The sequence below is a fragment of the Dama dama genome, chromosome 1 (assembly GCF_033118175.1).
Source record: "Dama dama isolate Ldn47 chromosome 1, ASM3311817v1, whole genome shotgun sequence".
In the NCBI taxonomy this organism is placed as follows: domain Eukaryota; kingdom Metazoa; phylum Chordata; class Mammalia; order Artiodactyla; family Cervidae; genus Dama; species Dama dama.
In genome coordinates this window covers 53,090,894-53,118,266 of record NC_083681.1, presented here as the reverse complement: position 1 = coordinate 53,118,266, position 27,373 = coordinate 53,090,894, and the positions used below count along the sequence as shown (strand labels likewise).

At 39.0% G+C, this 27,373-nt stretch overlaps 1 protein-coding gene across 1 annotated transcript in view; it reads right to left on the bottom strand.

Moving 5' to 3' along the window:
- Positions 1–27,086, bottom strand: part of POLD3 (DNA polymerase delta 3, accessory subunit) — a 44,614-nt gene extending 17,528 nt beyond the window's left edge. Inside the window, exons 1-8 of the mRNA XM_061150204.1 lie at positions 26,914–27,086; positions 25,348–25,403; positions 15,690–15,792; positions 10,770–10,809; positions 9,448–9,580; positions 4,235–4,499; positions 3,528–3,600; positions 1,279–1,444 (exon numbers count right to left, since the gene is read on the bottom strand). Of these exons, the coding sequence (XP_061006187.1) occupies positions 1,279–1,444; positions 3,528–3,600; positions 4,235–4,499; positions 9,448–9,580; positions 10,770–10,809; positions 15,690–15,792; positions 25,348–25,403; positions 26,914–26,973 (896 nt within the window). The 5' untranslated portion in view covers positions 26,974–27,086. The remainder of the gene's footprint in view (positions 1–1,278; positions 1,445–3,527; positions 3,601–4,234; positions 4,500–9,447; positions 9,581–10,769; positions 10,810–15,689; positions 15,793–25,347; positions 25,404–26,913) is intronic.
- Between the last annotated feature and the right edge of the window lie 287 nt (positions 27,087–27,373).

Below are 27,373 nucleotides of genomic sequence, written 5' to 3'. Positions count from 1 at the left end.
GCAATATATAAAAAGGATAATACATCATGACCAAGTGGGGTTTATCTCAAGAATGCAAGGTTTGTTTAAAATTTGAGAACCAGTCAGTGTAATTCACCAAATTAACAGAAACACCATACATTTACCTCAATAAATGTAGGAAAAGTATCTGTCAAAATTCAACACTCATTTATAAACACCATACATTCACCTCAATAAATGTAGAAGTATCTGTCAAAATTCAACACTCATTTTATAAAACATCAAACTAGGAACAGAAAAGAACTTCCTGAATCTGGTAAAGTTCATGTATTAAAATGCCAACTCTTTGCAATACCATGGACTGTACAGTCCATGAAATTCTCCAGGCCAGAATACTGGAGTGGGTAGCCTTTCCCTTCTCCAGGGGATCTTCCCAACCCAGGGATCGAACCCAGGTCTCCCGCGTTGTAGGCGGATTCTTTATCAGCTGAACCACAAGGGAAGACCATGTGTTAAAAACACACGGTTAACATCCCACTTGGTGGTGAAATGCTGAATGTGATCCTGGCAATAACCATCAATAAGTGTTGTCCTCATGGTAGGAGACATTTTAATCCATCCATATCACACGTTCTGAGGAGGTGAGGCTCGCTGGACAGAGCTCTGACCCTCTGCAACTTCAGCATTTTGTTTATGTTTTCTAATAGAGTAGCCATAACCTTGCCACCAAAGTCAAGTATTTCTGGGCCTATCAGTGCTGACAGTGTCCTTTAGAATTTCTTTCAACAGACTAGTTCCTACCAACTATGAGGTAGTGTCTCAAATTCCTGGATTCATTTTTAACAGCTTGTGTGCTTTTTATTTTCTTTTCTAATTACATTTTACCACTTGAAAAATAAACTCATTGATACAAAAAGAAAACAAAGAACTTTTTCTCTTAAATTTCACTGGAAACAGTAACCCCTCATTTGGCAATCTAAGGTGAAAAACAGACACAGAGACATATACTCAGGCACACTTGTGCCATGTCCACGAATATAAAATGAAGTAAAGGGGAAAAGACAATCAATTTAGATCAATGGAGCCCCAAAAAACTGGCTTTGGGCTCTACATCATCCAAACTGGTTGATTCAAGTTCTGCTTCATTAGATAAGCTATGAAGCGTCTCTCTTCATTTTGGTTATACAGCTGTATCCCTAAGGCATTAAGTAGGATTTAGTACTCAACTGAAAACTGCCTGCCTGTCAATATGCCCAAACAGACCTTTTCACCCCCAGCAGAGACACTCTTCCCTCACAAGCAACAAAATTTTCCTACCTCTTTTTTTCTTTCTGTTGCATCTTAACAGGCTCTGCTTTTTTGCTAGATTTCTTCAGGCCCACAGGGGCTGCCAGCTTTGGTTCCGTGACAGACAGTGGAGGTTGCTCCACTTTTTTTTCTTCTTTCACTTCTTGTTCTGAGTCCAAATTGACTTTAAGTTTATCTATAAATAAAGTATAGCAGATGATATATAACCCCGTCATGCAATATTAATTTATCATTCCTTTGACAGTTTACTAAGTGCCAGGTAATATATTAGGAACATGGGCTAAAGGGATGAAAAACAGTCCTCGTCCTAACAGAGCTCATGGTCTAGTCAAGAGAACATTTCTCCTTTCCAACTACCACTCGAGTTGAAACTGTTTTCATTTCTGCCTCCTGCTAATCCCTCATTATATCATAGCCCCCAGGCCAAATGATAGTAAAAGTAGGTCTTAAGAAAAAAATGAATACAAATTTATGAAGTACCAACATTCTCATTTGTTAGATGAGGAAATTAAGAGTCAGAGGGATTAAAGATGTTTCCCAAGAGTACGCAGCTTATGAATTATGACAGCAGAAAAGCATCTCCTTTTTATACTCAAAAAAATATGAAACACCTTTTTAAGCAAAGAAAGATAACAGATGACGACTTTCTAATTTGTCACCAATGCTGCAATTTTTAAAAATATATAAAACATTAAGGTGTTTGTTACCGAGACAGAATTCATATATCATGAAATTTACCCTTATAAACTGTACAATTCAGTGCTTCTTAATTCCAACACCACTATCCAATTTTAGAACATTTCATGACCTCTAAAAGAAATCCTGTACTCCACAAACCATCCCTTAACAACCACTAATAGACTTTCTGTCTCTATAGGTTTGCCTATTCTGAACCTTTTGTATAAATGGAATCATATAACATGCGGCCTTTTGTGTTCAGCTTCTTTTATTTTGCCATTTTCAAGGTTCATCTATTTTGTAGCATGTATCAGTACTTCATTGCTTTTTATGGCTGAAAAACATACATCTATCACATATTGTTTATGCATTCATAAGATGATAGACCTTAGCATGATATGTTTTCACAGAAGGAGAGAGCCCTCCTCATGCACTGTGTGTACATGTGCTCAGTCATGTCCGACTCTGTGCAACCCCATGGACTGTAGCCCGCCATGCACCTCTGTCCATGGGATTTTCCAGGCAAGAATAATGGAATGGGTTTCCAGTTCCTCCTCCAAGGAATCTTCCTGACCCAGGATCAAACCCACATCTCTTGTATCTCCTGCACTGGCCTTGTGCTTTGGGCCTGAAATAATACAATCATGCTTTCCCAGTAACCTAAAAGTAGCAAATTTTCATCATTTTTTTCAGAATATAAAATGTTTTCTGATGGCTTTTATGGAAAATAAAAAAACTATCACCCCAATCTATCCCCTAACTACCATTATGACCATCACAGAAAAGCAGATTTCTGACTAATTTTGCTTGCATAGGCATGTAACAAAAATGCTTCCCACAAAATCTTTGTAAAGCATTATGGTCCAAGAAGTGTGCCATAATTACCCTGCAACTCCTGCATTCTTCCTGGTATTCTGGCCACATACCCTCAGGGGATGTGTATTTGATATGAGAAGTACGGAAATATGTGATTATTGGTTCTTTCTATTTGAAAGAAGTCTCATCCAAATATATATTTTTAAATAAAGGAGATTTGCTTTCTCAAAATGTAAATATTTATAAATGGCCATTACTACCTGGGCCCTCCTAATTCAAACCGAGGTCTAGTTCATTACTGTAAGTAATCTGCAAAAATAAGAAAGGCAAAAAATTTGTTTTTGTAGCCCCTTGGAAAACAGAGGTAAAAATGATCATACCAGGCAAACTGACAAAGCATCCAAGATATTAACACTGCACTGTTTAACCAAGCAACTTCCCTTTTACTTTAATCACTCATTTTCAAGAACCCTATGAAACAAGTATTTAATTCTCTTTCCAAGTCAGGAAGTAAAATCAGAAATAAGTAAACTATCCTTCAGGAGATCTCAACCAAACCCAGCTCACCCATAAAATCCACTGTTCCAGTTGGTTATGTTCATCAATACATAGGTTTGTAGACTGCAAATTTATGTCAGGATGTAGGAAAACCACATAGTAGTGTGTTAGACGGGTAAAAACTGGACAGGTGGTCTTCACCTCAGATAAAAGGTTATTATATTAACATTCACATATTAGTCAAAGGAATGTAAGAACATGCTTACTCATAGCAGCTTTTCCAAAAAAATTGCTTATGACATTCCCTTTCCCTGGTGCCTTGGGGCCTACCGAAGATGCCTGAAAGCAAAGCAAAAGAAAACACACATGATTTTTTTTTCTGTGTTTAGCCTGTTCTTCAAGAAACAGTCCAAAATGTCAATAGTAGAACACACTGTCGTGATCATAGAGCCTCTATATTATCATGCCAAAATGTGTACAGATACTAGGTATAAGAATAAAGCCAGACCATACAGTGTTTGGTATTCATCTCCAAAGCTTAGTTTCTCACAGTTTTTATAAAATTATTATCCATGAATGTGTCTAAACATTTTTTTTTATTATATTTAAAAACTACTTACTTTGACAGAATTAAAACAGATCAGAGGCAGTATGGTACAAAATGGGGAAAAACCCCCAGAACATTACATTTGTAATCATCATAAGTGGAACTGAATTCTGGTTCCACCACTTAACAGCAATATGATATCCAAAGTACTTAACAAGATGATCTCTCCCTCACAGAACGGAAAATGAGGATTTAAACAAAGATCAAACTATCGGCCCAAGAATTAAATGATTTACACCAAGGTAGAAAAAACTAGAACTGAATATCAGAACCTTATATAATTAAACTACAACCACTGGAATTATTAAATGCTTTTCTAGTTACCCATTCTGAACTGTAAAAGCACATTTTTTATAGAAGACTTACATTTGTTACTTCTTTAGCCTCTGTTTTGGTTTCCTTATTGGCATCTTGGGCTTTAGAAGCAGCTTTAGAAGCAAACATGCCCATGATTCCTTTGGGCTGCTGGGAACTCTGTTTGGAGATAGGTGGGCCATGACCATTGGTGGTCAACTCATTACTGGCTTGTGTCTCAGGTGATACCGGAAGATCTGACTGCTCAAACGCTTCAGAAGATGAGGATTCAGCAGGGGCGCTAGGGACTGCAGCTGCACACTGGATGGCACTAAACCTGAGAAGAGAAATGTTACATTAAATTAATTGTCAATATCAAACCTTATTTTCAAACTCTTGCTTCTTCTACACAATACTTTCTAACCATAATACTATAAAATTAGGAAATTTTAGAACTAAAATGGATTTTAGAAATGAGTTTGTGCAACAAGCACTGCAGAGAGGAGAGTGAAGTCCTAGATTATACATCTTGTTGGTAATAAAACTAAGACTGTAAAAAAAAAACAAAAAACACTAAGACTGAAAATAGGTATCTTCTACCAAACTATGGGTATTTTTGCTTTTTTGAAAAAAGCATCCTAATTCAAAATAGTAAGAATATACCAAATAATAAGAAAATATTAGTAATTTCACCAACTTTGGTAAACCAAATGGTTATCTCTTATTTTTAAAGACCTCCACCTTACAGGGCTAGATATACCATAAATATTGACTGAATCAAAATTAAAGCTTTAAATATTAACAAATTTCCTGGCAACTCTCCTGACCAGAATGGATCATGCTTTAGAACACGGAATAAACTGGGAACAGAGCCACTAGCTCCTATAATCTGTGGTCCTTTATAGTCATTTGTTAGTAATTTATAATAATCTCAACTAACAGCACCAGAGAAGTATGATAATAGCCAAGTGAAAAATTTGGCACAATTTGCATGCCATATTAAAGGGAACATTCATCTCTTCCTCTGTAATCATCGTAGATGTGCCTGTTTTACAAAAATCCATAATATAGTGTTTTATGTTGTAAATGGGTAACTGATCCATCCTTCTCAAATAGTTGTACTTAAAGCAAAGTTTTCCAACATTTCCTGGCAAAGAACAACATTTTATTTCCCTTGCTTCTTGAGGATAGGTAAGAGCTCCTTGAAGGTAAGTGTATTATTCATCTTTTGTATTTCAGGTACCTAGGACAAGACCTGGCACATACAAATACAGATTCAAAGAGAGATTATTTAAGACACTGGAAGTGAGTCCTCTGGCTTCTCTCCCTTCTTTAGCGTATCATCTCAACTTGGGATGGGAGAAGATGGAGGTTAAGAAACTACGTGATGATAGCAATTACCTTAGAAATCAACCAGGCACAACTTTGAGATTAACTGGCCTAAGGGAAAAAACCTGGATAAAATCATTTAATTTCTGAAGTAACTTTAGGCTGAACAGCCCCAAGCAAGAGTTCACAGCTCCAAAAACCTTCCACTGATTTATTACAGTCTACATAGAAAAACCTCATATTAACACAAATATTTTGTGCATCAGACTTAAGAACAGACGGAAATCATTTCCTTTCACCCACCATTCTTCCTCTCTGGCCCTGCAATGCTTCCATGTACAAGGAAAGAGAGCAATGTTTTATTTCATTGTCAGCGTCTAAAGTTGGCCCCAAGACAACTCTTTCTCCATTTGGTCTACATTTCCACACCTTAGGGTCAGGACCAGGAACTGGCAATGAGGAAGAGACCAAGTTAGACTGGGAACATGTCTGAAGAGAGAAGAATCTGCTCAATCTAAAATTTCAACTTTCTTCCTGTCATAGCACTTTTTAAAACACATGAAACAATGAGTCAGATCTCAGTTGACCCATAATTCTCAGGACCAGATACAAACTTCTTTATTGGAAATAAATTCTTCACATTTCTTTTTTATTTATTTACTTATTTTCTTCACATTTCTACTGAGGGTATTTTAAGTATTTAAGTAAAGGTTCACTGAAGTGCTTCCTACTATCACATTTCTACTTGCCATGTTTATTTTAGTGGTCTCGATGCAAATTTGATTTTGGACTTTTGTGTCACTTTTTATACTAGTTTCCTTACTTGCTAGATACAATAGAATTGATTTTTAGAGCTTGACATGCCAAAACTAGATTTTAATACAGATTATTTTTGAAATCTAACAGATTACATAAACATATCAGGGTGTTTATGTTTTCTTATAATCCTTCTCTAAAAGCCACCAGACATAAATTACTCTTTAGCAGTATAATTGTATTTATTTATCTAATAAATATTTGTATGCCTATTACATTCAAGGTTTTAAGCAGAAGAAAAAAAAGAGTCGATGTCTACCATTAATTCACTCAACAATTACTTATTTAATAGTTACCAGGCACCGTTTTAGGTATACAGTGGTTAACAAAATAGACAATCCCTATTCTCATGGAACTTACAGAAATTATTTTTGGCAATTCTATATCTACCTGGATATAGACCCAACTGTATCAGTTAATCCATCTCTGCCAGTATCTTCAACCATTTCCTCTTTTTATGGCTCTTTACTAATAATACAAGTTCAAGGCATTCTCAACTTTAAAAATGGATACATTTCCCCCACCCCCAATTCTCAATTCCTCTGTAGCAGGTTACCTCTCTTTTTCCTGTTTTACCATCAAATTTCCTAGAAAGTTGTCCCTATTTGCTCTCTCACTTCCTTATATCCCCATCTACCCAGGTGACCAGAATCTGGCTGCACGACTGAAACTGCTCTTACTGAGGCCATCACTTTTCAGTTCCTATTACATCCCCCTCCTCAACAAGGTCTGATACTATTAGCTAGTCCCTCCTTCTTGAAACTGTCTTCTTAAGTTTTTAGAACTCCATACACTTGTGACTTTCCTCTTATCTCTGGCTGTTCCCGCTTAGGTCCCTCTTTTTCTGTCCACCCCTTGCTGCTGCTGCTGCTCCTAAGTCGCTTTCAGTTGTGTCCGACTCTGTGCGACCCCATAGACGGCAGCCCATCAGGCTCCACCTGGGATTCTCAAGGCAAGACCCCTTAAAAAATAGCTATTACTTAAATAGCGCTTACTGTGTGCTAAGCACTGTTCTAAGTGCTTTACATGTATTTATTCACTTAATCCTCTACAACCCTGTTAGTCACTCAGTCGTGTCTGACTCTTTCTGACCCCAGGACTGTAGCCCACCAGGCTCCTCTGTCCATGAATTTCCCAGGCAAGAATACTGGAGAGGGTTGCCATTTCTTTCTCCAGGGGATCTTCCCAACCCAGGGATCAAACCCAGGTCTCCTGCATTGCAGGTAGATTATTTCCTGTCTGAGCCAACAGGGAAACCCCTACAACCCTGAGGTTGATACTATTATTAGTTTCATTTCAGGAAAATGAAGCAGAAAGGTTAAATAATTTGCCCAAGGTTACAAAGATACTAACTGTGGCTGGAATTTAACTTTCTGCTCTTCTTTCATCCTATACATTCTCTCTGCATGACTGTATCTACTGCTGTAGCCCAATTAATTACCTATTTTCTCTGATTCCAAAATGTCTATCTTTACCTCCTATTTCTCTCCTTAGCTCTAGACCCCCGTATCTACTGCACTGGACATCTCCACTTGGACTCCCCATCCGGTACTCAAACTCAACATATCCAAACCCAATTCATCACTTTTCCCTTCTCCCAAAGCTTACTCCACCTCATATATTCCCATTCTTAGTGATGGTATCATCACCCATCCAGCAATTCAAACCAGAAACATGGCCATCATCCTTAATGTCATGAACTGCCCCCCCCCCCCCCCATCTCTACCATAACACACTCTCTTGATCCCTAACCACTACCATACCATCCAGGTTTTGATGGTATGACTCTTTAACCCATGTACCTCTCCACTCCCAATACCAACTCTATACTTCAGATACTATCATTTCTACCCTGAATCACTGCAACACTTCTCCTTCATAATGGCCTTGTGTGCAGATTATTTCCGTCAGATCCACTTTCACCATCACAGCCAGAGTGATTTTTCTGTAATACAATTCTGATCATCTCAATCATCTGTTTCAAAATCTTCAGTGGCTCCCCTGTGCAATAAAGCCTAAACTTATCCTAGTAGTCAAAGCATAGAGTCTGACTCCTTGTATCATTATTTCCTGCCCCTCACTCTAGTTTTCAGGTATAGAAAACTACAGTGGTTCTGCCTAAGCATCGTGTTTCCTCTCGGCCCTGTCTTTCCTCTCCCACTTCCCTCTGACTGGCTACTTCTACTAGGCCTTTAAGCCTCAACTTAGATGCCATATCCTTCTACAAGCCATCTCTGTCTTGACTCCCCAACAAAAAAGGCGGGGACAAGTGGCCCCTCAACATCCTCCTACACTCTCATTCCTATTGTAGCACGGTCACACTACACCATAACTGCCTTCCATAAGACCATCGGTTCCATAAGCAGGTACCAGGCTACAATCACTCTACAGTATGTGGCATGTCACACGTACTCATCAGATCTTTGCTGAATTAATTCAAATTATCTTGCTTAGTGCATGTCAAAGTAGTAGGTGTTCAATATATGTCTGAGAATCTGCTCCGAACCCTCCATACCACCTCACCAAGTAGGCATTATTATATCCAATTATATCCAATTTTAAAATGAGGAAACGAAAGCCCAAAAGAGTTTAAGTAACTTGTCCAAAGCCACTGGGCCATTAGCAATGAAGTCAAAACTCCAGCCCATGACCACTAATTTCCAGAACCATGTACATTATAGTCCACCTCCTTCCCTTCTGTAAAGGATACAAAAGATGAATAAGATCTGATACTGGCTGTGGAAGATCAACTGATTTTGGATGGAAGGTAGAGGGATGTCAAATTAGGAATAGTTTTTTGAAGGACAACATGTCAGTTGGTTCTTGAAGGGTGGGTAGAAATTAGACAAGCAGAGACTCGGGTAAAGGAGTAATGAGGGGGCACGACAAACAACATTTCTGGTGGCAGTGACAGGATAAATACATGAGAAGTAGATTTATGGGGAGTCTACTGGGGTTTTCAATATGGGTTGTGGCTATTTTTCACCTTATGATGTACTAATAAAACCAGGCATGTGTCTTACTGCAAGATAAATGAGGTTTTACTAGACTTGGCGTTTACTCTTAAGAGGCAGCCACTGTGTAAACATCTTACAAAATCAATTCGTAAAGAAGCCCACAAGGAACATTAAGGAGCTCACTTGCTGCAGTTCTGCAAGTTGCTTTTAAGGATGTCATAGTCGGTATTGAACAGAGGCCCACTGTCCTTTAGCATGGCTTTCTGGATGCTGTACACATGTACGCTGGCAGTCACCGCTAGCTTGGACTTCACTGCTACAAGTCAACAGGAAAAGCAGTCTGTTAATACACAAACTTCATAGCATGTGGGGATTTTAACAAGAAACCCTTCTGCATTAACACCATTTGTAATCGGTGGTGGTCCAAAAAAGCTCTAAAAGGCCAAACAGTCACATATACAGTATAGTATCAACTCTTCTGTCTGTGACAAGGACATTATGATAGGTAGGTGATGGTGAGTCAGTTCTCAGTACAGTACTGTGAGGGTATCACTCATCCAGTGGACACTCAGTAAATATTAAGGAATAACTGATGATACTATGAGGTGTTTTGTTTTTTTTTCAGTCAGGGTAGAATCTTATACTCTAGCATATATACATATCAACTGAGGAATAAGTAATTTCTACCCGAGAAGTCTTCAATTTTAGTTTATAAAAAGAAACTCTATATAACAATACTACTACTAATCAAATAAGTCTTCAGAGGAAAATCACAAGAACAAATTATAGGTTCCATGAAGGAAGGGACCATGCCTCACTTGTTCCAAGTCCCTAGTGCCTAGCAAAGAGCTTGACATAAAGTAGATACTTACTATGTATCTATTGAATGAATAAATCTACCACTGTGGGAATTCAGAAAGAAAATATTGGACGTCTTCACTATCTTGAATAATTCAGTTAATGTATAAGAAAACACTCCAGTGGTAGGCATTTTTATATACAAAGTATGACAGTGGGTTTTGTCTTGAGACATCCAAGATCATGTGGATGTTTCAAAATTCCTTTGACTTGGGTATTAAAAAAATAGAACAGTAGCATTAACAGTCTTGAAATGGGTAGAAAAATTTAACTTCAAGTTATACTATGCCTTTCTGACTTTATAAAATCATTCTTTAATTTTCTTCCTAAAAATATTGCTATGGAATACAACACAATATTTAGAGATCATTGTCTTTTTATAGTTAATGAGGTGTTCCATATGATATTCATAAGTGTTTTACCTATCTATCACAAGTTTTGAAATTCTGTAATAAAAGTGCTTTATAAATATTAGCAGCTATTGGCCTTAAAAATGGGAAGTTAGTGAAGTATCATATTTTAACATGTTTCAGAAACTACTAATAAAAGAATATATGGCTCTCCAGTAAAGCAGCTAAATATATATGCAATGTTAATGACACTGATGCCCTAAGAGGAAAAACTTGCTAAATCGCTAAAATACTTACCTTCCAATTTATCTTCTCTCACTACTGCAACCTTGTGGCACTGTAAGGAAATAACACTTCATTAGTATTTAAAGTATTAATAGTGCAACTTGCAGTTTTAAAGGTTCCTTACCAATAATTCAACTGCACTGGGATGTAAAATTAGAAACATTAGGTTCCTCTGAAAATATATGTTCCAGACTCATTTTTAACTTGCTTTCTTTAAAATTTCTCAATCAGGTTAAGGAAAGTGAGAGAGTATATATATATATATATATAAAACAGTAACAAAAACAAAAAACTCCCAAAAACCCAAATTAAAAAAATACAGCACCTCAAACTTGCACTTTGCCTATTGCAAGGAAAAGAGGAATTTTCAGTAAGTAACATAATGAGAATTACTGTATAATGATATGGAACCAGTTAAAAACTGGATCTGTCTCATACAATACAAAAAAATAAATTCTAAATGGATCAGAGATCTAAAAATTAAGAATTAAACCATATATGCACAAGAAGAAAATATGGGTGAATTCTTCTACAAACTAATATAACCTGAGAATAAAGAAAAGTTTCTTGACTGCAATTTAAAACCCAGAAGTAACTGAAATAATCCATAAAAACTAACAAATCATTTTTGGATAACAAAAAACCAACAATTTTAAGTAAAAAGACAAATGGTCAAGTGGGAAAAATATCTACAACTTACATCACAAAGGGCTAACATATAGCTTCTAAAATAGAGAAAACAAAGACTAACAATCCTTTAGAAAATAAGCAAGAAGTATGAAGACACAGTTCATAAAAGAGAAATGCAGATGATTCTGAACAGGACATGTGCTGTGTAGGAACAGGTGCTCTCATACATTGCTGGTAGGAATGGAAAATGGAGAGTATTTGGCAATATTCAGCAAAGTTCATATATAGCCTACCTCTAGGAACATAATCCTAAAACACTCTGGCAAAAACATACAAAAAACATACACATTGAGCTATTTACTGTGGCACTATATGTAATAATCAGATTGTAAATAACTCAACTATCAATAAGGGACTGATGAATAAACTAAGGTATATCCATCAATGTAGGATCATGTGGCTATAATGAGGAATGAGAAATATTTCTATAACTGCCATATCAATAAGGGAGCTGAATAAACTAAGATATATCCATCAATGTAGGATCATGTGGCTGTAATGAGGAATGAGAAATATTACTATAACTGCCAGAGTAGTGCTTGGGATCACTTACAAACCTTAAACTGCCTTTAGTCATCATATTGTTAGTAAAATTATTGGTTTTGCTTTTCTAAACCTCATGTATCTGGCTAAAGCAAATACATATTCATTTTAATGTTAGGACAACCAAAGTTTACAACATAAGAAAAAAAGAGTAATATAAAATTGAGTAAGTTTTTTAAAAATGTAATTGTAAATTTGTACTGAGAATATTGGTATGTCTTCATAATGTATTTTCTCTTAAAAAAAACAAGCATTATTAAAAATGTCATGTTCTGCAAAATTGTACAATAAAAACTGCAGAGCTTATGAGAAAAAGAGCATTAGGAACTAATCACTCAAACCTATGTAACAGGAGCCCTAAAAACAATAACTGGTACCCTCCGGAGAAAACATGGCAGCTGAGACAGTTTAGTATCTCTAAAGGATGCCTTAGGGGATATTAGAAACGCATAAAAACAACACAGTGGAAATGCCAGTGCTAAAACAATGTAAAGGAGAGTAGAGCTCTGATTCAGTGGGTTCCTGTTAAGGGCAACACATGAGTAAGTTCAGCATCCATAAACCCAGAGCCTGGCTTGGGGCAGGCCCCTTGAGCTGTTCATCAAAAAAAAAAAAAAATTGGGGAAAATATGGCTAGTTGGTGAGAGACAGTTGTTCTTTATAGAAACATTCCAGCCAGTAAATCCAGAAGGAATGACAGAATTAGAACATCACCATTTTGTAACTCCTAGAGAAATAATGATCAAGGTAATGATAAAAATCAATCTCAGCTAAAATCATTATATGAAAAGCTAATGGGGAACCTAATTAAAAATGGATCAGGCCAACAACCTCTAACATCACAAAAAGAATCAACCAATCATTTCCTTGAAACATTCAAATAATCCTTTGGCAGCCTCTGCAGGATGAGATTAGAAGGAGATTTCTACTTTCTATGTATTATTAAGCAATTTTTACAATAACAATCATCACTGGAAAAATAAAAATTACTTACCTGTTTAAAACCACAGAAAACCTACGCATCTTTGAATCAGGTCTGCTTAATCTTGTTTCTGATATATAATGACATCTGATTTCATCTACACTTGCAAGTATCTAATTAACATCTGGCTTGCCAAACAGTTTACCAACAAGGAAAGAATATGCTAGTCATAGAATATAAGTATCTGATAGCCCTTCAGTTCAGTTCAGTTCAGTCGCTCAATCATGTCCAACTCTTTGCGACCCCATGAGCTGCAGCACGCCAGGCCTCTCTGTCCATCACCAACTCCCAGAGCCCACCCAAACCCATGTCCATTGAGTCAGTGATGCCATCCAACCATCTCATCCTCTGTCGTTCCCTTTTCCTCCTGCCCTCAATTTTTCCCATCATCAGGGTCTTTTCAAATGAGTCAGCTCTTCACATTAGGTGGCCAAAGTATTAGAGTTTCAGCTTCAACATCAGTCCTTCCAATGAACACCCAGGACTGATTTCCTTTAGGATGGACTGGTTGGATCTCCTTGCAGTCCAAGGGACTCTCGAGTCTTCTCCAACACCACAGGTCAAAAGCATCAATTCTTCGGCATTCAGCTTTCTTTACAGTCCAACTCTCACATCCATACATGACTACTGGAAAAACCACAGCCTTGACTAGACAGACCTTTGTTGGCAAAGTAATGTCTCTGCTTTTTAATATACTGTCTAGGTTGGTCATACTTTCCTTCCAAGGAGTAAGTATCTTTTAATTTCATGGCTGCAGTCACCATCTGCAGTGATTTTGGAGCCTCCAAAAATAAAGTCTGTCACTGTTTCCATTGTCTCCCCATCTATTTGCCATGAATTGATGGGACCAGATGCCATGATCTTAGTTTTCTGAATGCTGAGCTTTAAGCTAACTTTTTCACTCTCTTCTTTCACTTTCATCAAGAGGCTCTTTAGTTCTTCTTCACTTTCTGCCATTAGGGTGGTGTCATCTGCATATCTGAGGTTATTGATATTTCTCCCAGCAATCTTGATTCCAGCTCGTGCTTCTTCTAGCCCAGCATTTCTCATGATGTATTCTGCATATAAGTTAAATAAGCAGGGTGACAATATACAGCCTTGACGTCCTCCTTTTCCTATTTGGAACCAGTCTGTTGTTCCATGTCCAGTTCTAACTGTTGCTTCCTGACCTGCATACAGGTTTCTCAAGAGGCAGGTCAGGTGGTCTGGTATTCCCATCTCTTTCAGAATTTTCCACAGTTTATTGTGATCCACACAGTCAAAGGCTTTGGCATAGTCAATAAAGCAGAAACAGATGTTTTTCTGGAACTCTCTTGCTTTTTTGATAATACAGTGGATGTTGGCAATTTGATCTCTGGTTCCTCTCCTTTTCTAAAGCCAGCTTGAACATCTGGAAGTTCATGGTTCACGTATTGCTGAAGCCTGGCTTGGAGAATTTTGAGCATTACTTTACTAGCATGTGAGATGAGTGCAATTGTGTGGTAGCTTAAGCATTCTTTGGGATTGCCTTTCTTAGGGATTGGAATGAAAACTGACCTTTTCCAGTCCTGTGGCCACTGTTGAGTTTTCCAAATTTGCTAGCATATTGAGTGCAGCACTTTCACAGCATCTTCTTTTAGGATTTGAAGTAGCTCAACTGGGATTCCATCACCTCCACTAGCTTTGTTTGTAGTGATGCTTCCTAAGGCCCACTTGACTTCACATTCCAGGATGTCTGGCTCTAGGTGAGTGATCACACCATCGTGATTAACTGGGGCGTTAAGATCTTTTTTTTACAGTTCTTCCTGTGTATTCTTGCCACCTCTTCTTAATATCTTCTGCTCTGTCAGGTCCATACCATTTCTGTCCTTTATTGAGCCCATCTTCGCATGAAATGTTCCTTGGTATCTCTAATTTTCTTGAAGAGATCTCTAGTCTTTCCCATTCTATTGTTTTTCTCTATTTCTTTACATTGATCATAGTTCTGTTTCTCCTTATAAATTACTAAAATTGCCATCCCAGTCTGGAATCTCACACTCTTAAGACTCTATTGACACAAGACAAATCCATTAAGTATTTTGATAAATCTGGCTTCTGAACTTACGAGTCACAGGGAAAGTCAAAAGAGAAGAGGAAAACATGCATCAGTGATTCTCTGAGGATCTTGATCCTTGGGCTACTTCTCTAGGGCTGGTGGTATGGGATCAAAAGAGTCTTCAGGTGAGGTTTAGGAAGTGAGAACTGAAGAGGTATTCCTCAGTTTGGGGAGGAAGCGAGAAAGAAGGAATTAAGTTCCCAAGAATCAGTCCAGTACAGGAGAAGGAATGGAGTTATTTCAGCAGAGATTCTGGGGTGAGAGCTCAAATTAAAATCAAGTTCACTTAAAAAAAAATTGTACTTGCGGAACACCTGTGTGGCTTGACATCTGAACAGGCTGGAAATTAACCACCATTGTCCCCAGTATAGCTTCAAAAGGAAGAAAGCGGAACAGAAGCAGTCTGGAATGTCTTATTGCCTAGGGAAATTGTACAGTGATGGTAATAGTCTCTGTATTGATATTACCCAAACTTCCCAAGAGTTTTAGGTTTAGTCTAAAAATTCAAAATAATCACTGTCTTCAAGTAGCTTTCTAAAATTTCCATAATACTGGGATCTTGTTGTTTTTGCTCTGTGTTGTTACATAACACTATTAATAGCTCAAACACATTTAAACTCATTATAAGATTCTGAGAACTTACAGAATGTCCATTCTGAATGAGACTGCCAGACACTAAATAGGTGACATGCAGTTGGGCTCCTGAATTTTCCTTTCGCTTCCTTTCAACGTAATCATAGAGCATCCTGTTACAAACAAAATGCAAAAGTAAGTCATTAGTAAAAGTTTATCTTACCAATTCTTAATTCATGACTTAAAAGTTAGGTATAGTAAATCTGATAGTCCATCAAACATTATACAGAATATTTTTGCTCTGTTCATGGACAAAAAAATTTAAAAAGATGAATGGAACATAGAGGGTGGGTTCAACTTGTATACAGCCAGCACAGTGAACAAACAACTGAAATAAATCTAATAATCAGTCAAGTGAGACTGAGCCTGCATTAAAAGAAGGCATGTAATGGCTAGAATAATCAATCAAGAATACGTTCAGTTGCTATCTAGACATGTGACCCTGGATAAAATAGTTTTTCTAGGCCTCTTTATATCCTGAGGTATAATTACAGAGGGCTGTATGAGATTGGCAGTTCTCTTACCCTGGGATCCATAACCCTTCACCCCTCAATATTGTAAGCAAAATGTGTGTTTTGCAAGGGAAGGAGGCGGGGAGAAGGTGGAGATGGTTCAAGGTTTTCAACAGATTTGCAGAAGGATTACTCCAAAACATTTAAGAACCATCTTATAGATGATCACAATGGTCCGGCTCTGAAATTCCAATTTTAGGATCATTCAGAATCAATGTTGTTTCAAAACCAAAAAGTAAAAGGTTAACGAATACTGGGCAGTGTGAGTAAACTAAGACTGCCAAATATTCAATATAGAAATAATATTGCTTTTAGTAACATTCCCTAAATCCTTTTTTATCCTTGTGATCTGATTAGCATCAGAAGCTGACTCCCCTCAATAACTTACAGTTTAACATCAAGGAAAGAGACATCATTTGTGTTGTTTATTTCAAGAAACTTTTACCAAGCCTCTATAACATGTCATACTTCTGCCAAGGATGGCTAGAAACAAAAGTTCCAAGGAAAACTCAACCTATACTGTGGACAACTCTCTTAGCTTCCTTGATCCAATGCCTCACTCATCTCCTGCCACTCTTGAACTGGCTCCGCTCTACTTCCCGCACAGACTTGACTTCCTCCTCCCCTTCTGTACTGCTGGGGTTGTCCTCAGCTACCTTTTCACTCTGCATTAGAGTGACCAATCATCTGGGTTTGCCTGATCTGAGGTATCTCCTCACATGGATTTTAGTGCTAAAACCAACAGTCTTGGGCACACAAAGGATGACTGGTCACCTCACAACATACTCTCTTTGACCCACTTCATTCACCCTCCTGGCTTCATTTATTCCCAACAACATCATCTGCTCAAACCATCCAAGCCAGAAATCTGGGAGTCATTATCGCTCACTTCTCCCAGTCTGGTGATGTGCCAAATCTTGTCAGTTTTACCTCCCAAGTAATTCTTGACTCCCTGCCCTCCAAATCTCTTGACTGGACTATTTCAATTCCAAGGGTCAATGTCTTCCTCACACCCCCTTCCCACTCACTATTCACAAGGCTGCCAAGGTGAAGTTTTAGAAATGCAAATCAAGTCATCTGTCAACAAAACTTAACTGGGTGGCTACCTCATGCTCTATGCCTTGGGGATAGAATAGTGAACAAAGCAGTCAAAGTTCTTAACCATTTAGAATTTGTACTGCAGAAAAGAGAGACAAATAATAAACAAATAAGAAGTCAGATGGTAGTAAATCTATAGGGAGAAAAAAAGACTAGAAGAATAGAGTGTCTAAGTTTTGCTATTTATATAAGATTAAGGAAGGCCTCATGAATAGAGCCCACCAATGTGGGTATCTCAGCAAAGAATGTTCTAGGCAGAAAAAACAACAAATCTAAAGGTTCTGAGGCAAGGAACAGAAAAGGTGAGTGTGCTGAATAAGGAAGAAGGAAAGAAGAGCCAAGTGCGAGACATGTAGGCTTTGTGGCCCATTAGGAAGGAAGTTATTAGAAGGATTAGAGCACAAATAACATGATCTCACCTTTTAGGAGGATTTCTGACTGCTGTGTGGAGAATATACTATTAAGGAGCAAGGAAGGAAGCAGAAGACCAGTTACAAGGCTACTGCAATAATTGAGGCTAGAGATGATGGCGGCTCAGACTAGGGTGGTACTAATTAGTGGATGAATTCTGGGTACATCTTAAAGGAAGAAACAACAGGATTTGATGATGGACTGATTGTGAGGTATGAGAGAAAGAGAAATCAAGGATGACTGGACTAAGCAACTCAAAGAATGAAGTTGTCATTCACTGAGATGGAGAAAAGCAGAAGGGGGTGATGGTGGGGGGTGGGTGGAGAATAATTAGGAATTAAGTTTTGGGGCATGTTAAATCTGAGATACCCATTAGCCATTAACTACTGTTGAAAAGGTAGCTGGTTATTCTTATCTGAAGTATTACTCTTTGTTCAAAAGTTTTCAGTAGCGCCCTATCCCCTAAGGAGCCACAGTTCCATCAGTGACATGTAAGACTTTTCTTCTTCTGGCCCCTGTATTTCTCACCATTCTCCCATACTCACACTATTTTCAGCCTTATGAAACATTCTGCAGTTCTCCTAGCTCTTTTGTATGCCCTCCTTCTGCCTAGAATGTTCTTCTCAGACCTCATCTACCTAATTCCTCATCAAGACAACAGCTCAGTTATTATCTCCTATGTGAAGCCTTCCCTAACACCACTAAGCGAGCAGGGCAGCCTTGCCTTCTAAGTTCTAACGGGAACTATCCCACATCTGTTATTATAGCACTTACCACACTGTATTCTAATTGTTTATGTATCTGCCATCCCCACTAGACTATAAACACCCTGAGGAGGAAAAAAATCAGCATTTTTGCTGATTCCTCTCTCCTGTTCTCTTTAGTATTTCCTTCCATGCAGCAGTTGTGTTAGAAAAGATGAGGGACACAGAGTCATGAACATTTTGGTTTAATTATGCTAGTTAGGACCATACTAGCAGAAGAAATGGTAGGCAGGGACTATACCAAGATACTCTCAGCTTGCTGGTGAAATGCACTGTCTTTTATCAACAACTCATAGTCTTGCTTGCATTATTACAGTCATTGTCCTCTGTGCACCCATCTCACCAGATCAACCAGTTCTGTTTTATATTAACAAGATGGTCAACACTGCACAAACTCTTTAAAATTTTCTAAATGTCTTCTGAATCTCTAAAACATGTTCATCTAATTTGATTATGTCAAACATCTCAGCAACAAAACATGCAAAATATTCTTAAACATGAATGACAATAAATATGACTTCCTACAAGATGCACTTCCTACCCACATGATTAACTATACACCTCCTCATCCCTCCTGATCAATTCCACCCAAAATTTTCCCTAAGATATATAAGGTGTATAGTCTCTATTATCTTCCCTAATCTAATTCCTTCACAGCATTTTTATAGCCTGAAATTATCTTAAGTCAATGATGGGAAAGACCTTGTCTGTCAAGTTTGCTGTTTTATAACAGAGCCTAGAATAATGCTAAAAATGTAGTAAAACCTGAAAAAATATTTCTTTATTGAATCCAGGCAAACAGTAACAACCATGTCCAGTCACTGCCCTCAGTGCCAACAATAATTTAAATGCTTTCACTACAGATAAGAGAAAAAAGGATGACAGGACACTCTAAGTCTCTGTTTTCTCATGTGTTAAAAGAGATTGATAACACCCATTATATTGGATTGTTATAAAGATTACATGAGATAAACATATGTGAAAATATCTACCATAGTGCCCAGAACTCACTCAATAAATATTCACTGGCACCTATTATGAGCTGGGAAAGATGGAAGGCAAAAGGAGAAGGGTGTGGCAGATAATGAGATGGTTAGATAGCATCACTGACCCAACAGACATGATCTGAGCAAATTCTGGGAGAGGGAGGAGGACAGAGGAGCCTGGTGTGCTGCTATCCATGGGGATGCAAAGAGTTGGACATGACTTAGTGACTGAACAACAATATTATGAGCCAGGTGTGAAGATACAATGATTGTGGCAGACTGTATTTTCCAAAGATGGCTGCCACAACATCTCCCATCCTGCATGCTCTTCTTCATCTTCCCATAAACAGGTGGAGTCATCCTCGCCCCTTGAATCTAGGAAGGCTAGAGATTCATTGTAACCAAAAAAATGAAGCAGACAGGACACTGCTTGACTTCTGAGGCCAGTAAGAAAAGGCAATCAACTGCTGCCTTCCACTGGAGCGTGAGTTTTTAGAGCTGTGAATTGCTGGGTAAGAAGCCTCACTACCTGAAAACATGCTCTTAAGAAGCCCAGACCATATAAACAGGTCACACACAATGACTGGTCAACAGCCCCTGCTGAAGTCCCAGCTGACAGCCAGCAAAAACTGCCAGACATGAGAATAAAGATGCCTACACATGATCAGGCTTCAGTCACTGACGCCTCTCAGCTGAGGCACCAGACATCATGGAACAGAGACAACCATTCTCATTGCGCCATGCCCAAGTTCTAAATGAGAAGAATCTACGAACATAATAAAACGGTTGTTTCAAGTTGCTAAACCTGGGGCAATTTGTTACAAAGCAACAGTAACTGGAACAGTGATGAATCTGATAAACATGCTCCCTGCCTTCACAGAGTTTATATTCTAGTGGGAGGAGGGCATACAATAAGCGAGAAAATGTCAGCTGGAAGTAAGAATTATGAAATGCCGAACACTGGATATCCACATCAAAAGAATGAAGTTGGGCCCTTTCCTTACACCATATGCAAAATGATGCCTGAAAAAATAGTTATTATTTATAGGTATACCCCAGAGATACTGTAGGTTCACTTCCAGACCACTGCAATAAAGTGAATATCAAAATAAAGCAAATAAATTTTTGGTTTCCCAGTGAATCTAACAGCTATGTTTACATTATACTGTAGTCTATTAAGGATGTAACACCATTATGTCTACAAAACAATGTATACACCTTAATTAAAAAATAATTTATTGTGGACTTCCCTGGTGGTACAGTGGTTAAAAATCTGTCTTGCAATGCAGGAGACACATGTTCGATCCCTGGTAAGGTAAGTAAGATTCCACATGCTGCAAGGCAACTAAGCCTGCGCATCACGACTGGAGAGTCCGAGCAGCACAACAAAAAAGCCCGTATGCCACAAGTTAAGACTTGATGAGGCCAAGTAGCTAATTTTTTTTTTAATTTATTGCTAAAAATGCTAGCCATCCTCTGAGCCTATAGCAAGTCATAATCTGCTTGCTGATTGAGGGTTTGAAACATAATGAGAATTACCAAAATGTGACCCAGAGACAAGAAATAGGCAAACGCTACTGCAAAAATGGCACTCACAGACTTGCTCAATGCAGGGTTACTGCAAACCTCCAATTTGTAAAAAAAAAAAAAAAAAAAAAGAAAAGAAAGAAAAAAATGTAGTATCTGCAAAATGCAATAAAGAGGAGTACAATAATATAAGGTATGCCTATACACATTTTAGGGCTTCATTTATAAGTTACCTTGAACCAACATCTAATATGAAAACTATAGTGTACTCTTACTGTGAGGAAGTATAATAAGAACAAAGTATGTAGAAATGTTAAAGTGATAATTACTGATTTAAGAGCTAAGACTATAGAACTCTCAGAAGAAAACACAGAATTAAATCTTCATGATTTACTTGGATTAGACTAAGCCTCCTTAGATACAATATGAAAAGCACAAGCAACAGAAGAAAAAAAAAATTAAGACACTCTCAATAATAATAACTTCTGTGCTTCACAGGACACCATCAAGAAAGTGCAAAGACAACCCACAGAATGGGTGAAATCATTATCTGATCAGGACAGTGTATCTAGAATATGTAGAGGGGCTTCCCTGGTGGTCCAGTGTCTAACACTCAGCACTCCCAGTGCAGGAGGCCAGGGTTCAATCTCATACGCAGCAACTAAGAGCTTGCATACCGCGACTAGGAGATCGCATGCTGCAACTAAAAACATCCCACATGACACAACCAAAAAGGATCCCTCACGCTACAACTAAGACCCAGCACAGTCAAATAAACAAATCCAGACTTGAATACACAAAGAACTCACTCTTACAATTCAATAATAGTAAAGACAAAAAAAAAAAAACCCATGGGAAAAAATGAGCAAAGGATCTGGACATGTATTTCTCCAAAGAAGATACACAAATGGTCAATGAGCACAGGAAAACATGATCAATATCATTAGCCATTATAGAAATGCAAATCAAAAACATAATGATAAAACTTCATACTCACTAGGATGGCTAAAATTAAAAGACAGATGGTAGAAAGAGTTGACAAGAATGTTGAGGAAGCAGAACCTCATACCTTGTTGGTGGGATTGTAAAACAGTGTAGTCATTCTGAAAAACAGTTAATCACCTCAGATCCTCAAAATGTTACATATGACCCAGAAATTCCAATCTTAGGTGTATATTAAGAGAACTGAAAACATATGTCTACACAAAAACTTGTACACAAATATTCACGGTAGCATTATTCACTAAAGCCCCAAATGTGGAAACTACCCAAATGTCCATCAGTTGGTGAATGGACAAATAAAATGTTGTATATCCATATGTTATGGGTTGATTTGTGTCCCCCCAAAAAGATATGTTGAAGTCCTAACCACCAGTACCTCAAAGTATGACACGATTTGGACACAGGGCCTTTGCAGATATAATTAGTTAAGACAGGTCATACTGGGGTAGGGTGGGCTCCTAATCTATGATTGTATCCTTATAAGATGGCTATGTGATGAGACAGACACACAGGAAGCATGCCAAGTGACTAGGAAGGCAGACAGTGGGGTTACACAGCTACAAACCAGGGAATGCCAAAGACTGCTAGTAAACCACCAGAAGCTAGGAAGAAGCAAGAAAGGATTTTTCTGTACAAGTTTCAGAAGGAACACAGCCTGGCCAACATCTTAATTTTGGACTTTAAGCCTCCAGAACTGAGACAATAAATTTCTGTTGTTTCAAGCCACCCGTTTGTAGTATTCTGTTATGGCAGCCCTAGAGAACTTACACCATATAATGGAATATTATTCAACCACAGAAAGGAATGAAGTACTGACACATGCTTTAACATAGACAAACCCTGGAGATATGCTAAGCGGAGGGAATCAGACACCCAAGATTGCTTATTACATGATCCCATTTATATGAAATGTCCGGCCTAGGCAAATCTATAGAGAGAAAGTGTACTAGTGGTTGCCTGATGCTGGGGGGCAGGAATGATGAAGGGCTGCTAATGGATACAGGGTTTCTTTTCTGGGGTGATGAATATCTTCTCAGATTAACTATAGTGCTGACTGCACAACTCTGTAAATATATTAAAAATCACTGAGTTGTATAGTCTAAATAGGTGAACTATATGATATATGAAATATATAAATATATATATTTCATACATATAATATATATAAATATATTTATATATATTTCATATATTTATATAAAAATATATAAAAAGCTTTAAAAGAAAGTTTTTAAAAAATAATTATAAAAAAAATTAACAGACAGAGAGAGAGAGGAGTAGAGCATTAGGAAAGAGCTGTTACATGAAGTAATGTGTGAAATTTGAGCTGAACCGTGTACAGTGAGGAAAGCTGTGAGAAGAGCATTCCAGGCAGAGAGAATGGTACAAATTTCCTTGTGTGAGAACGGGCTTGGCATATCTAAGGAACAGAAAGGTAAATATGGCTAGAGTATAAATGAGGTAGAAAGTGCTATGGGATAAAGTTGGTACACAGGCAAGGGCTAGAATGTGTGTATTAACTCCATAAAAATTATAGGAAATAAGGGTAGCTACAGTAAAATTCCAGGCAACTTTATTTCATCTCCAGTCCTCAATATGCACCTTTAATCTCAATAGGCTTATATATTAGTAGTAATAGTTACCTCATTTCATACTTAAACATTCATAACCATAAACAACAATTACTCTTATGGGTATCCAGTCCTAAAGTTACCTGAACCTGCTAGGTTTGGGCCTGGACTAGTCTTAGACAGAGCAATCTCAAATAGTCAAAATCAGTATAAACCTAGCCCTGAGCCAAGAGTTTTAAGTCTCGAAGGTATAAACATCTCAGTCAAAACTAGGGGACTTCCTTGGTGGTCTAGCGATTAAGAATCCATCTGCCAATGCAGGGGATGCAGGTTTGAGCTCTGGTTTGGGAAGATCCCACATGCTATGGAGCAATTTAGCCTGTATGTCACAGCTACTGAAGCCCTCATGCTCTAGAGCCCTGGCTCCACAACAAGAGAAGCCACAGCAGTGAGAAGCCTGTGCACGGCAACCAGAGAGTAGCTCCCACCTGCAGCAACTAGAGAAAGCCCCCGCGCCAGCAACGAGGACCCAACACAGCCAAAAATAAATAAATAAAACTCCTAGAAGCTCTGTAAATACTTAACTGTTGTGCTGAGGAGCTGAGGAGGGACACGAACCTCAAATATCTGCTGGGACTGGAGTGGGGGAGTGGGGCATGGGTCTAGAAATCAAGTTTCTACCTATACCTTATGTAAGGTAGACCCTCCTCTCAGCTAGTTTACCTCAGTTCCCCAGCCAGGAGAGCTGGCCCAGGAGCCCCGTGAAGCGCGTGTTCTCGTGTGGCCTAAGTGCAAGCACCTGAGAGCAGGTGGACACATGTATGTACACGAGACAAGGACACGAGGCTGGGGCTTTCCATTACAAATAAAGACTGAATTCCTCGTTGCAATGTTTATCATGAATGTGAAATTTTTCTCCCTGCCTCTGGCATTAAGAATAACAAATTGCGACTTATCATAAAATAAACTTCTGTATCTGTCAAAGAGCAAGCCAAATCAACCCATTCTAGAGATCAAGGATTTTTCTAAGACTCACAGAATGTTCCTATGATTCAAGGAATAGGGAAAAATCAGACCACCATCAGGAATAAAGCAAATGAAATGAGTATTTAACTCAATATATGTGCTCTCAGTCTATTCACCAATTCCTACCCACTGGACATTTGCAGGTGAAGAAATTTTGAAGTTAATCCAAAAGCCTGCCTTTTCCATTTTGGTTCCAAGTTGGACTACAAGTTTCAGTAAGGAAGGTAATAGGGCAAAATTCAAGAAGGGTAATACTCGGTGTCATCCTAAACCCTCCCTTTTTAGTTTCTCTTAAGTGTTCTCCCCTGTCTTATACTGTTATACAGCCTGCGTCAAACACCTGTTGACCTCATTATGAAAGTAGTTCAATAACACCCAGAGACCTAAGAAGCACATGTGAAAATGCAAAGAAGATGTTTGAGATAACAGACATAGAAATCTGAGATGTAAACAGAACTGGCTAGCCCATTAAATAAATTTTTTGAAATAACAAAGTGATTAACCAGAAGGCAAGGCTACAAATAAATCCAATAAACATATCACCACACAGTTGTATACAAATCCACCCATCTCTTAACTAATAGACAAAAGCAGTAAAAAGCAATAGAAACACTATACTTTCCCATTTCCCTGGGTGGGGGATGGGGGTGGGGTGGGGAGCGGAGTTCTAATCAAGAGACTCTCTGTAAAGCTAACAACAAAGTAAAAGAAAACAAACAAGCAAAACAAAAAGTTCCAATCTGATTAAAGTTAGTGATAAATTGTACTTACTGTTTGGCCTGATTAACATGAACTCCTAGTGTATAGCTCAGCCATTTGTATGTCACCTGCAAGAAGGAGTTTTTAAAAAAATTTTATTAGATGACTGCAGAGCGCAGGTCAGCCCAAAGGATTCCTAAAGATTCTGAGGCAATTACGCCTTATAAATTACATTAAATGCCACCCCAGTTTTGCCAAGAACCATCCATCTGGGCAGGTAGGACTCTGACATTTATTTTACAAAGAAGTCTGTATCACAGATTAATGCAAGAATCGAAAAAGGTTGAATATACACAGAAAAAGCTCTCAATTTCCTTACACTCCCTGTTTCACACTGGTCCTTCTTTCCACATTTCTCTCCTCTTATGGCGTCATCACCAAAAACTATCCTCAAACTCACTCAGAAACTTAAGTTACTTTGGAGTGTACAACTCAGAAACTTCTGAAGAAAGTTGCAGCCACATAAATATTAAAGGGCACAGATGGTGCAGGGGTCAGGGAATGAGTGAAGTGGATAAATACTCTATCAGAGGTTAGACTGGGAATTACTTGCATCAAGCTTTGCTCTTCCTCCCATCCTTCCTTGAACTGTCATTTGCCACTTCCTTGTAACCTGTCACGCTCCTCTCAAAGTCTTACAATTCTAAACGCTGAGTTTCCAGTAACTAGAAGACTAAGCACAGGCTGGGCAAAGGCAGTGGGATGTAGAGGAAAGCACTAGCAGAACACAGACTGGAAAATTGATTATCCCTTGTGTGTGTGTTAGTCACTCAGTCGTGTCCTACTCTCTGTGACCCCATGGACTATATATATAGCCCAGCAGGCTCCTCTGTCCAGGGAATTCTCCAGGCAAAATTACTGGAGTGGGTTGCTGTTCCCTTCTCCCAGGAGATCTTCCCAACCCAAGGATCAAACCTAGGTCTCCTGCAGACGGATTATCCCTTACTAACCACAAGTTATTTGGCCTCTCTGCTTCAACTACCTTTTCTAAGGCTACTTCCACCGACCTCTATGCGTCACTGTAAAAAAGTACACGCAATAACGTGTACCCAAAGTTCACAGTAGGCCCTCAATCATCACGATTTGTGAAACGCTCTCACATCCATCGTCTCACTTGATCTTTACTTCAACCCTGTGAGGGAGGTCAAGCCTGAATCAATAACAAACTTCTAGGAAAACGAAACCAACTGACGGTCAGATTAAACAACTTGTTACTTAACCCGGTCAAAACACAATTTCCTCAACTGTAAACTTGAGACTTCAAACACCAACCACCTTGCAGGAAACGTGTGAAGACGCCTTAGAAACAACATCAATCAAGGCTCCTCCCTCCCCGCCCGACCTCCGTGGCCTTGGTCTGCGCAGAGCCCAGCACGCCCAGCCGAGGAACCTGGATCTGCCGGCGGGGCAGAAGTCCTCCCCGGCGAGTCCTCGCTCTGCCTGGGGCACCAGGAATGGGGACGGTCTCCACTGGACCAGCCCCATGCAGCCACACGCAGAGGGATCAAGGCCCCTGCCGCCCTCACTGGGCCCAAAACCCCAGTCGCACGCCCGCATTCCCCCGTCCTAGCTCCTCACGATCTTGTTCTGGTCCGTGACGAACTCGTCTATATTTTCCAGATAAATCTGGTCCGCCATGGTGCCGCGGCGCTGTGCCCCGCCGCAGCTGAGCTCCCCTAGCCGCCACAACCGCAGCTCCCGCCGGCGGGAAACGTCGTTTCTCCCTCCCAGGTCCCGGGTCGTTTCCCACGGCAACGAAGGCGACGCGCTACGGCGGCCGCTCGAGGGTCAAACTAGTTTCAGAGACGGCGCAGGTTGAAGTAGGTGGAGCTAATAGGAACTGACGGAAGTGAGGAACGAGGAGCGCAGGCGTGGTCTGGAACGGCTGCCTGTAGAACTCTAGTGTCGAATCCAGGCTCTGCCAGGTCGTGGCTGACGCACCGCGAAAATAGCTCACCTCTCTAGGGACGGTGATCTTTCCACCCGTAAACTGATAAAATAATCCTTGCCCTGTCACACATTTAGTCAATGGATATTA